General features: G+C 53.6%; 1 protein-coding gene across 10 annotated transcripts in view; it reads right to left on the bottom strand.

Moving 5' to 3' along the window:
• Nucleotides 1–9,894: 9,894 nt before the first annotated feature.
• The window catches only part of SEPTIN9 (septin 9), a 196,577-nt gene continuing 193,239 nt past the window's right edge, over nt 9,895–13,232 (bottom strand). For all 10 annotated transcript variants that reach the window (XM_082442691.1, XM_082442695.1, XM_082442692.1 and 7 more), the window contains 2 exons: nt 12,792–12,843; nt 9,895–11,702 (listed from right to left, as the gene is read on the bottom strand). In XM_082442691.1, the coding sequence (XP_082298817.1) occupies nt 11,567–11,702; nt 12,792–12,843 (188 nt within the window). In that variant the 3' untranslated portion in view covers nt 9,895–11,566. The remainder of the gene's footprint in view (nt 11,703–12,791; nt 12,844–13,232) is intronic.

Raw genomic sequence — 13,232 nt, 5'->3', positions numbered from 1 at the left:
TCAAAATTGACAAAATCGTAATCACAGTGGGAAACTTCAACACACATCTCAGGAACGGGCAGATCAAACGTACCAAAAATAAAATAACTCCATAAGGAGTTTCAATGGCGGCTATAACCAATGTGAACAACCCATGGCAGCTGCTCTGATAGGCTTCATGAATTCTCAGTCTATTCAGAGGTGCCCAGTCATCCAAGACCCAAGGGCTAGTTATATTGCACTCCCACAGAATAAATCTCAATGTCAAAATACAAGTTTAAGCCCAGTTTGGCAAATTCTTCTTCTTTTTTTTTTTTTTTTTTTTGGCAAATTACTCTTTAAACGAGATCATCCAGCGCGGTAAGAATATAGGAAGATGATCTGTCCTATCCATCTTTGGCATATATATAGGTCCACCCTTTTGGAGAATAACTTGGCAATATATATCAAAATTATAAATGCATGCCCTTTGGCTCAGTTATTCCGCCATCTGGAACCTATGCTGCTGAAACATTTGAACACCTGTGCAGATATATGTGGTCAAGAATGCTTTTGAAGGTGACATTAGGTGTGGCAATAAAGGTGGCAAAAGTTTTGCAATCTGGTTCGAAGCAAGATGTCTCTCACCCATCTGTGGACCTCCCCTGATGAGCTCCCTGACATTCCCTTATGCCCACTTCCAGGGAAAGGGCAGCCCTAGTCATTGAGACCGGTTTGACTATTTTTTTAAACGTTCTCTGAGCTGATCGCAGTAGAATCACAAGAAGTACACAGCGCGCAACAAAGGTTCCTTCCGTATCTGTTATGAGCCCTCAAGGCTCTTCACAATACGATCCCTGCCTACGTTCTACCCCCCGCCCACACCTGCCAGTTTCCAGCCGCCCCTCCAGCTCCATGGAATTCCTAACTCACCTTTGATCAACTTGTGCTGCTTCACGCCTTCAGGTCCTAAGGCTCCCCTTCCCCTCAACTGAGTGTTCCCGCCTCCCCTGCTTCATCTCTTCACCCCCTTTCCATCCTTCACAACCCAGCTCCCGCATCCCCATGTCACTGCTTTGCACAGCACAGCTCCACCTGATTTGGGTGCCATGCCCTGGGCTCCTCAGCCCTCTATGCCAACTCCATCTGCAACTGTAGTCATGATACAGTCATCTGTCTTCCCCACCAGACAACAAAGTCCCATCTTTTATGACTTAGGTTCCCCATAGGGATCGTACTGCCTGGCACATGGAGTTTCCCCCCCAAAAAATATTTCTAAGATAAACAGCTGGGTTTCCCTGGTGGCACAGTGGTTAAGAATCTGCCTGCCCATGCAGGGGACACGGGTTCAATCCCTGGTCCGGGAAGATCCCACCTGCCACAGAGCAACTAAGCCCGTGCGCCACAACTACTGAGGCTGCGCTCTAGAGCCTGTGAGCCACAACTACTGAGCCCGAGTGCAGTAACTACTGGAGCCCGTGCACCTAGAGCCCGTGCTCCGTGGCAGTAGAGGCCACCGCAATGAGAAGCACCGCGACGAGGAGTGGCCCCCGCTCGCCACAACTAAAGAAAGCCAGCGCGCAGCAACAAAGACCCAATGCAGCCAAAAATAAATAAATAAATCTAAAAAAAATTTTTGTTTAAATAAACAAACAGCTAATCACATGAATGCAGAGAGAGGAGCAGGAATTCCCTAGAGGTCCAGTGGTTAGGACTCTGCACTTTCACTGCCGAGGGTGCAGGTTCAATCCCTGGTTGGGGAACTAAGATCCCGCAGCCAAAAAAAAAAAAGAGAGAGAGAGAGAGAGGAACAAAAGTGGGGCACTCGTGCGTCAGGGAGTAGTAAAGGGACTGGCTGAATAATAGAACCTGGGGAGATGGGTAGATTACACCTTTCAGCGGGCTTCCATCCACACCAATGATCAAACTAGCTGAATTCAGAGCTTCGGAGGGACGCACGGTGGCAAAGAGCAAGTGGGGTTTCCTTTGGGAGCTGCTGAACATTCAATTAACCTTTGTAATCCTCGAAAAGCAGCACAGACCCCGATCTGCACTTCTGTGTGCTCTGCAGCTGACTGGGGGTGGAGATGGCAAATGCCAGCCTTGGTTCGGCGCATTAAAGAGAAAACTATTAAAGCAGCATATTTTTTAGAAGAGCGAGTACAAAGAAGAATTACAAGAAACCCCCTAAATTACAAGTGTGGGTTACAGTAATTGCTAAATTACAGAGTTCCAACTTTATTAGACACACACCCCCTCAGCTTCCACAGTTTTCAAGGGCTGTCTCGAGCTGACAAAAGCCAAAAAGCTCGGTGGGAAGTCTGGCAGGGAGCTGAGTGGGGCTTTGGGAGCCCCCATTATGGGCGACGCTGGAATATAGAGATGAGCCAGGACCAGGGAAGTTTCTGTTCTGTAATAGCAAATTTCTGCGGGGGACGATGCAGCCTGCGCTGGGGTTTGCAGACAGAACTGGGATGTTGGCCTTTTTTGACTACAGTAAGTCCCCTGCGTACGAACAAGTTCCATTCCGAGAGCACGTTTAGAAGTTCAATTTGTTCATAAGTCCAACAAAGTTAGACTAGTTAACCCAACTAACACAATCGGCTATATAGTACCGTACTGTAATAGGTTTGTAATACTTTTCACACAAATCATACATAAAAAACAAACACAAAAAATAAAGAAAACATTTTTAATCTCACAGTACAGTATTGTACCTTGAAAAGTACAGTAGTCCCAGCTACATCACCACTGCTTTTACGCTTGCTCCAACATCTTGGGCTTGACATAAAGATACTGTACTACGGTACTCTATACAGCACTGTACAGTAAAGTACACAAAAGCACAACCACTTGTAGAGAATGCCCACAAGTGACAATGTGCGCCAGACACGTAAACTAACTTACGTGATTGGACATGTGAAGGCACGTTCGCATCTTTGAAAGTTCGCAACTTGAAGGTTCGTATGTAGGGGACTTCCTGTATGTGGAAGCAGCAGTGGCCTGTGGCCAATTGATTTGGAAATCCTGAGAATTTTTCCAGGGTCTTTGAAGGCACTGAATTCAGGCCGGTCTCCATCATTATTTTCACCATTCCCACCTGTAACATCTAAAGTTTCAAGGATAAGTTCTCTCCTCCCCTGAGAATTACCACCCATCTCTGCACACCAGCGGTCTCCTGTTGAATAGCACGCCCCCCCTCCACACACCATGTTCATATCCTCGGCGGCTCCGGACACACCAGCTACATACAGGTGTGTCCCGCCTACATCGTTCATATAGACACACATTATGCTTTTCATGCTGTCTCCAAGCACTAAAGGGAAAGACCTGATCCCACCTTCAAAACATTTATAGTGAGTGGGGAGGTGAACCTAAAGCTTCGTCAAAGCCCAGACGCAGCTCACCTGCATATTAGATTGACAGCTCCTCACGGTCAGGACCTGATGGAGGAAGGGGCAGGTTCTTTTTCCAGGGAAAATATATCTATTTTACATACTACTGTTTTTTTACACATGATATATGGAGTAAACAAAAAATGACATGCAGGGAAGTCCCTGGCAGTCCTGTGGTTAGGATTCCGTGTTTCCACAGCAGGGGGCATGTGTTCGATACCTGGTCAGGGAACCAAGATCCCACATGCCACCTGGTGTGGCCAAAAAAAATAAATGGCATGCAAGGAAGCAGGTCACATGTGGGAGGGTGGGGGAGAGGTTCAGGTCACAGCTTCTCCTGAAGGGCTGCCAAGTGGAGGCCAGCCCCACACTGGGTCCTTGCCTGCTTCTCAAGACTAGCACCTACACGTCGGCCCCCTCTAAACCATCCTAACCCCTAAGGAAGTGGCCTTCTAGGCACCTTTAAATGAAATCCTAGGACATTTCCACAGGTCCAACAGGCTTCTGCCCTCATGAGGCTTCTGCTCTAGTGCAGGAGTCTTGGGGCCGATGATGAGTGTAGTCGGCCAGTGTCCCCCAAAATTCATGTCTATCGGAATCTCAGAATGTGACCTTATTTGGAAATAGAGTCATTGCAGATGTACTTAGTTAAGTCAAGAGGAGGTCGTACTGGATTCGGGGGCCCTAAATCCAATGACAGGTGTTCTTATGAGAAGAGGAGAGACACACAGCGTGGACAGATGCAGAGACTGAAGCGGCGCTGCCACAAGCCACATGATGCCAGGAGCCACCAGAAGCTGGAAGAAGCAAGGAAGGATCCTCCCCTAGAGCCTTCGGGGCGAGTGGGCTGGGGCGGGGGGCAGGCAGGTGGGGGGCTGGGCCCTTGTCCCCTCCTTCCACCAGGCAGCTCGGTTCTCTTGGTTTTTTTTTTTTTTTAATTGAAGTATAGTTGATTTATAATATTGTATTAGTTTCAGGTGTATAGCAAAGTGATTCGGTCATACACACATATATGTGTATATCTATATTCTTTTTTTTCAGTTCTTTTCCATTATAGGTTATTACAGGATAGTGAATATAGTTCACTGTGCTGTACAGTAGGACATTGTTGTTTATCTATTTTATATATAGTAGTGTGCATCTGTTAATCCCATACTCCCAGTTTATCCCTCCCCTCCACATTTCCCCTTTGGTAACCAGTTTTTCTTTGTCTGTGAGTCTGTTTCTGTTTTGTAAATAAGTTCATTTGTACTATTTTTTAGATTCCACATATAAGTGATATCATAAGATATTTGTCTTTCTTTATCTGACTTACTTCACTTAGTGTGATAATCTCTAGGCCTATCCATGTCACTGCAAATGGCATTATTTCATTCATTTTTATGGCTGAGTAATATTCCATTGTATATATATACTACATCCTCTTTATCAATTCATCTGTTGATGGACACTTTGGTTGCTTCCAGGTCTTGGCTTTTGTAAATAGTGCTGCTATGAACATTGGTGTGCATGTATCTTTTCAAATTAGAGCGTTAGTCTTTTCCAGATACGTATTATATATGTCCAGGAGTGGGATTGCTGGATCATATGGTAGCTCTATTTTTAGTTTTTTAAGGAACCTCCGTACTGTTTTCCAGTTCTCTTGTGTGTTATAACCAGATTTGTGGGTTACATTTTACTTTATTTTTAATTTTTTAAAAAATTTATTTTATTTTTATTTATTTTATTTTTGGCTGCATTGGGTCTTTGTTGCCATGCGTGGGCTCTTCTCTAGTTGCGGCGAGCAGGGGCTACTCTTCGTTGCGGTGCGCAGGCTTCTCATTATGGTGGCTTCTCTTGTTGCAGAGCACGGGCTCTAGGCGCGTGGGCTTCAGTAGTTGTGGCACGCGGGCTCTAGAGCGCAGGCTCAGTAGTTGTGGTGCACGGGCTTAGTTGCTCCGCGGCATGTGGGATCTTCCCGGACCAGGGATCGAACCCGTGTCTCCTGCATTGGCAGGCAGATTCTTAACCACCACACCACCAGGGAAGCCCTACATTTTATTTTAAAACCCAGCATTAGATACAGCTCAGGACAAGAGAGACTGCCCATACACACCTTAACCCGCACCCAATACACACTGCCTTTCCTGCACATATGTGACTTTATAGTCACAAGAGGCCCAATCAGCCAGCTCAGCGTTCCCCAGGATGTCCCCCTGACAGAGCATCCCCCTTTGTCATGTCAGAGCCCAGACCTCCTCACCCCTCTTATCAGAGCTCTTTTCCAGAAGTCACACCCAAAACTTGGGTTGCCACACAAGACATAGGACACCCAGTTAAAGTTGAACTTTGTATACATAATGAATAATAGTGTAGTGTAAATCCCCTGCAATATTTGGGACATACATATACTAAAAAACAAACAAAAAAAAAATTTGTGACTTATCTGAGATTCAGATTTAACTGGGCGTCCTGCATTTCTATTCACTGAATCTGGCAGCCCTAGGAACTCGGCTGGGAGGTGCCCATTCACCCCCCAACACACACACCCCACCCCACCCAGTCACCCCTCCCACTCCCTCAATCTCTGTGTGCCTTCCAGGGACCCCGTGGCTTTGCCAGCCCTGCTCTCAGCAGCCTCTCCCAAGGCCCTCATGGATTTGGGCTGCTTCTTACTCCGAGAAAGGCCCCCTCCGCTCTCACACCACATCCTGCCGAGGTGCGGGGGCCCCCTCCCTGCATCCCCATCACCCAAGGAGTACACCTGGAGCCACATCCGCCGCCGTGAGACGGGCCTGCTCCAGGCCCAGTGGGGCTGAGACACAGACATTTTGTTTTAACACTCATTTTGCAAATTGTGGTAAAATACACGTAACATAAAATCTACCATTTCAGCCACGTAAAACTGTACAGCTCAGTGGCGTTAAGCACATTTGTGCTGTTGTGCAACCATCACCACCATCCTCCTCCTGAACTTTTTCTCTTCCCAAACTGAAGTTCTGTCCCCATTAAACACTCCCCCTTGCCCGCTGCCCCAGCCCCTGGCACCTACCATTCTAGCCAAGGATGTTCTGAGGGTAAGAAATTCTGAAGATGCCCAGCCAGGACGAGGCTGAGAAGGATGCCACCTGGTGCGCAGCCCCAAACCCCACCCCCCATGGGGCCCCTGATGGGAGGCAGAGGCTGATTCTAAGTGGTACCCACACTGGCTGGGCCGGCGAGGTCGCCCCTGGGGTTTCCTGAGTGTCCTGGCCCTAGACTCAGCTCCTCCTGGATGGGGTCCTTGGCATCCCTCCCACGTGGTCACTCCACATGGCTGTTTCCTTCAGGAGACTTAATATTTTTCCATGGAACGGGCTCTGATGACGTTACTAATCAGGAAGATGGAGAGGCCATGGCTGTTATCCATGCACCGGGACTGCGTGATGCCTGTGCCCCTGGTACCCAAGAGTGGGGAGCGGGAGGGGGAAAGGGGAGTAAAGGGGAGGTGGTGGATGAAGAGGAGGAGGAGGCGTTGTGGGCGACGGGCAGCAGCTCCCTGGCAGTGCAGACTCTCCAAGTAATTAGTTTTTAAATCATGCAGACGGTTCAAGACCCACTCACTCTGGGCAGCTTTAATTATTTACACTCCCTTTTTATCCTCATTATTTACAGTCGTCCTCTCTGAACTGGAAGGAAGATGTTTCCTCCGCCGGGGTCTTGGCATTCCTGCAGCTGTGATTTCTCCAAGGCCCAGCGGAACCCCCTGCTTGCCGGGGAAGCGCAGCTGGACGGGGCTGCCCGCAGGACCCTCAAGGGCTGGCCAGGCCCCCGAGCGTGGAGGACGGCCTGTAGCAGGCGTGGCCCCGGAGCCAGTCCTGGGAGCGCAGGGCAGAGGCTCGGAGGCGAGCCCACGGGGGCTCACACAGACCCCGCTCTGGCTCTGGCTGGCCGGACCTGTGAGAGGATGATTCCCACCTCCAGGGGCGTGGGGAGGAGAGCCTGGTGCAGGCGGGCGCTCGCCCTGCAGTGCTTGCCCTGGGAGAGAATCGGCCCCCATCGCGGCCTGGCCCCCGACCTCTCCCCACCTTCCAGCCTCTCTGGCCTCCTGGTTCCTCCAACTCTGAGCTCCCTCATGTCTCAGACCTTTGCACAAAGGAGGACCTTCCTGATGCCTCCCCAGAATGGGTTGGGTCCCCCCATTATATGACCCTGCAGCCCCGAAGTTCTCCATCCAGCACTTACCACCACGGACAATACATAACCATCGGGCCCTTGGGGCCTTCTTGTCTGGCATTTTCCGGATGGCCTATGGTGTACGTGCTAATTTTGTAGTCAGAAAGTGGTGTTTACAAATGGGAGGGGCACACCCATAAACACAGATCCAGAAGGAGAGCCCTGAGTTGGCTGATTTCCATCTGGCTTCCTCCCCACGTGGAGCCTACCCGCCTTGGGTCCTCGCCGGATGCACACGAGGCGAAGTAGGTCTGGGCAAGCCCAAAGGCTACCTGTTGATTTTCTGGCTTGTCCAAACCCTGCAGCCCAGAGCAGGGGAGGAGGTGACACAGGACACCTGGGCCTTGCAGCCCCATTGGGACATCCCAACCCCCCCCCCACCCCAAGCAGGTGCTCAGGCCAGCAGGAGGTTGTGGCCCATCCTTGGGGGCCTCCTGCTCATCCCCCTGGGACTTCTTGGCAACAGCCCAGCCTGGATCTTGAGGTCCTTTAGGAGCCCCTTGGGCCGGGGAGCCTGAGGCCGGGGCTCCAAGGGGCAGGAGAAGATGGTGTGGGGTCTATGCAGGGACAAACTCGTTTAGTCTTCCCAGGATCCCCCTGGTTTTAGCACGGGAAGTACTGTGTCCTTGGAAACCCCTCATTCCCAGGCAAACTGGGACATTCAGTCACCTGGATCTACAGCAGGGGCTTTGATTGGTTGGGTAGGAGGAGGGACTCATCACTGGGCCTTCCTGGGCTGCCCTTGGATGGGAGGTGCAGATGAGCTGGGCGGAGATGATGGCCCGGGCCCTTCTTGGTCCCGGAGTCAGGCTGGCTATCGAGGTGACAGCAGTGTAAGGGTCAGGGAGCCGGCTGGACATGGTAATTGGGCCCGTAGGAGGCGGAGCAGGATTTCTGAGCTGAGACCGGGGCTCGGAGACGGTGTCAGCCCCAGAGGGTCAGGGCCAGAGAGAGAAGCTGCTGGACAGGCATGGCCGGCAGGGGCGCAACGGGGATGGTTTAATCTGGAGGAGGAATGGGGGCTTCAGGTGCAGGAACTGCCAAGAGCTACAGACGAGGAATCGAGGGATTGGGCAAGGTCGGCAGAGCCAGGAGCGCCTTCAGATGCTGGCCAGCAGGGTCGCAGCCCCGCACGTGGGCCAACCCTCCCCTCCCCTCCTGAGCCCACAGCAGACGTGGGCATCGATGACATGCCTCGGATCCTGGAAGTAGAGGCTCCGTGTGGCCACTGCCCATCGGCTCATTTGGAGATGAAATCCACTTGCCTTCTCCAGAATGAGCCAACCTGCCTGACAAAAGGGCCCGGGAGGCCCTGAGGGGCTGAGACAATCCTGAGGCCACCCGACTTGCTGGTGGCAGAGCCTCGAGCCCAAGTCACCAGAGTCCCAATTCAGGGCTTTCCTGCTCCCCACCTCGGCTGCCTGCCTTGTTCTGAAGCCTGAGACGGGGTGGGGGCAGGCATGGGGGGTATCGTGGGTTGAACAGTGACCCCTGACTCCCCAAATTCATGTCCACTTGGAACCTCAGAATGCGGCCTTATTTGGAGACAGCGTCTTTGTAGATGTTAAGATAAGGACCGAGATGAGGTCACCCTGGATTAGGGTGGGCCCGAGATCCAATGAGAGACAGAAAGAGACACAGAGGTCCCGTGAAGACGGAGGCAGAGATTGGAGTGATGCAGCCACTGAAGCTGGAAGAGGCAGGAAGGCTCCTCCCTGGACCTTCAGAGGGAGCCCGGCCCTGCCCACATCACGACCTTGGATGTCTGGCCTCCAGACTACGAGAGAATCCGTTTCTGTTGCTTTAAGCCCCCCAGTTTGTGGTGATTTGTGACGGCAGCCCCAGGCCACCCCGCCACGAGGGAGAAAGGGGCTGGTGAGGCCTGCGCACGGCTAAGAATCTGGACCCGGACCCCCGGCCTCACTCCCCGGCTCTTGGGACACAGAGAAAACCTCGCATGGCAGCCTCTTATATTCTAGTCTTTTGGGGGCCAAGTTCTCTTGGAATAAATTGGTATGAAATTATTGTCAAATATCGACCAGCTCATAGAGCTCACTGCAACAGATTTCAATTCTAAGAAGAAAAACATTTCCAGGGATACAGTAATAGAAGCAGCTCACAGCACTACCCTGTGGAAACCCTGCAAAGCCTCCTTGTAATGAATAAATTAAGATTCTCTGTTCTCTTTTCAATCATCCCCTTAAATCAGTGCTTCTAAGTCCCTGAAACCTTTCTTCCCCCCCGCAAAGGAGATTAAACAGTTCCCCAGTGATCACTTTCATGCTATCTTCACTCTCATCTGCACTTCCGGGGTCAGAAAAGAGAAAAAATTCCCCACTCCAGAGCCTTCCGGGTTTGCATTTGGAACATTTATTTCAGGAAATACATTTTCAACACTTTGTTATTTATACAAAAAGAGACGAATTTCTCAAGAGGCACATAGCGAAAGGCCACTGTGGAACAGATCCCAGGGAAACTAACAATGTTTCAAAATCTGGCTACAGAGAAGGAAAGCGAAGGCATCCCGGGACGGAGGCTGGGACCCCGACGCTGGAGACAGACGCGTCCTTCAACATCTTGGTTTTGGCAAAAATGGCAAGTCGGCAAGTAAACTGTTCCGCTAAGGGATCCTTCCTCTCTTGGGTGGGGAGGGAACAAACACGCAAAGCGATGACACACGCACGTGCGCACATGCCAGGTCAGTCTGCACCCACCCCTCCCACCACATTTCTCACCAAGCCAGGGGTCTGCGGACGGCCGTGCATCTCCCCGTGTCTAATCTCACAGGCCTGAGCCATGCAGACGTGAAGCCCGCTCTGCAGCCCAGCAGTGGGCCGTGCACACCTGACCCCTGGCCAATCCTTCTCTGGGGGTCGTTATGATGGGCTCCAGGGTGCGGGGGGGTGTGAACAGAGGCCCAGGCAAACTTAGGGCAACACAAAGTCAGGCTTCCCTGGCCTCCCACCTCCCTGGTGGTGGCATCAGCACGGCCTGGGCTGCGAGGGCCGAGTGTGCATCTGGGGTGCCCAACTGGGCATTCACTTAACCAGAGCATCTTGGGCCTGTTGGATGTCTAAACAGACAGACAGACACAGGCTTCCCCAGTCACACGGGGTGGGGCAGGGCAGCCACCAAGGCCACAAGGGCTACTCTGAGCGTCCCCAGCCATGGTCCACATGGCACCCCCCTCCTTCGGGCACCTGCCAGCACTTCCTCCCTTAGCTCCTGCTCCAGATTCACTCACTTGGACCTTCCCAAAAACCAGGCAGCTGGGGTGCATCTTTTCCCTCCCTGTGAATCCGCAATCAGATCCCGGGGGGGGGAGGGTGGTGGGACACGAGGGGAGATGAAGGCACACCTCCCTCTCTCCAACTTGTCCCAATTTCTCGTCCAAGGGGACAGCGGGGCAGAGCTGCTGGCTCGCGAGGACGGCTGAGATAAAGGCACTTCCTGCTCCAGGACAGGCTTGCAGGCATGTGGGCGGGCAGCAGCCAATGGCCTCGCCGCATCTAAGCAATTGGCAACTTGGGTCTCGTGGAATGAACTGCTCTCCCCTAGGGGCGGGGTGGGGTGCTCTGAGTTACGGCCAGGGCCATGTGGGGAGGCAGGGGCAGGCAGGGGCTCCAGGTCCACGAGGATGGCTCCATCCTCCCACGGGCACCACCCTGCCACGCCGCAGAGGCTGTGTCCGAGGGGCACCAAGAGCTGGAGGCCACTCCTCTGGCCCCGGGGCAGGGTCAGGACTGAGTCAGTGGTCCTCCCGCCCCTCCTGGACCTCAGGGACGGCCAGAGAGCCGGCCTCCACTCCTAGGACCCCCCCAGCCCGGGTCCCCATAGTCAGCGGGCTAATAACAAACATACTCAGAGGGCACTCGTCATCTTGTTACTTGGCAGGTGTAAAGGGGCGGAGATGGAGGACACATGGAGAAAATTATATAAAATAAAACAGGGCAGGTGGGTGGGGGGAGGGTGGGGGGAGACGGAAAAGACTCGGGGCGGGGTCCCGGGACAGGCGGTGTCTACATCTCCTGGGCTTCTGGCGCCTTCTCCTCGACGCCGTTGGCCACCGCGCTGCTGCCCTCGTGCAGACGCTTCACGCGATAGGCTTCGAAGTGGATGGTGCTGGTGATGTCCTTTATGTTCTGCATGTGTGTCCTGGGAGGGGCCGGGGGGGCGTCTCAAGGAGGGCCATGGGCGAGGGCAGGAGGCTGGCCCGCTCACTCGGCCTGCCCTCCACACCCACAATCCCCACTGCTTGGCTCCCCGGGGGTCCCCCAGTGGGGCGCTTTAGCCCCACCAAGATAGACCAAGCCTGGACAGGGGTGTGTGTGTGGGGTCTCCAGGGCAACCCCAGCTGCTCTCGGGGCCATGTGTTCTAACATGTCCCCCTTTCTCTGTGTCAACCCAGTGGCCAGTCCAGGGACAGTGGCTGAGTGCAGAGGCCCCCGGGCAGTGCGCAGGGCTGGAGTGTCCTTGCTCCAGTTTAGAAGAGCCAGGCCGGCAGCCAGGTGTGCTGGCAGGTAAGGGGCAGCGGCTTGCGGCAGGCGGCCGGGGTTGGGGGCGCTGGCACCCCGCTAGTCCTGTGTTCAACCTTCCCTTCTCTGCAGCTCAGCAGGAGAGATTTGGAAAGGGCCCAAGGTGGCCGTCCTTCCTCAGCCAGGCTTTCCAGCATGGCAGGGCTGCTCCTGGAAGCCAGAGCCCCCCAACCTGGAGGCCACGAGAGATGGTCCCGTCCCTCCTATTGACATTGCCCCTAGCATCCATCCTGCTGGCTGAGAAGTTGGGAGCCCCTGGTACCCTGGTGGGAGCCCCTACCTTCTCTGTTCACCTGCCCAGGCCCAGACCCACCCACCTGGCACCCTCGCGAATGGGTGGAGGATGGGCTACTCCTTGCCTGGGCTCAAGGAAACTGAAGAGGGGCCTCCCAGGTCAGAGGACACTGGGATGGGAGCTGGGGACCCCCAACACACGTCCAGCGTACAAGACCTCCGGGGGCCCTGAATCTAATGGGCTCAGGCTGCGGTGATGCAGACTCAACCCTTTTCAAGTAGAAGTAGAAAGGATTTTCACTTCTTGCTTCATTTCCAAGAAGGTGTTTTAGAAAAAATGGGCCTCCGAGGTCCCTCCCGGGAAGGCAGGCAAATAGGTGGGGCGTGCCGACTGCTGCTCAAGACCTCCGCCCAGTCCCACCCCTCCCTCGGCCCTGACGGAGGCCCCTCCGGTGCTGTCAGCACCGGCTCTCACCTGATGAGGAGGTCCCGCAGGTAAGCAAACTCACAATGCGTGGTGTTCTCGACTGCGGAGAGACAGAAGGGGCTTTAACGTCAGGCAAAGCCCCTTTCCCCCAGTGCTGGGCAGGCAAGCGGAGAAGGGGTACACCGCGCACAGGCGAGCAGTGGGCACCTTGGCTCCTGCCCTCTGGAGGGTTCTGCTCTAGCAGGGAGATGGCACCGTCACCCGGCCAAGACGGCCGCGGGGGAGAGCGCTAGGCTAAGAAGGCAGTGGCGGTGGGGCGGCTGCTATGCCAGGGGGACCGGGGGATGCCCCAGGGGAGACCTGAAGACGAGAGGGGGGCTGGGAACGGAATGAGGCAGGAATCAGGCCTGGGACTTCTCCCCCACGTGCTCAGGACACACACAAGGACACCCGTAAACAAAGACCAGGCACCGGGGTTGAGTGTTTACA

This window comes from Balaenoptera physalus (genome assembly GCF_965194825.1).
Source record: "Balaenoptera physalus genome assembly, chromosome: 20".
In the NCBI taxonomy this organism is placed as follows: Eukaryota; Metazoa; Chordata; class Mammalia; order Artiodactyla; family Balaenopteridae; genus Balaenoptera; species Balaenoptera physalus.
Note: the sequence above shows the minus strand (reverse complement) of the source record. Positions and strands in the feature narration are given on the sequence as shown.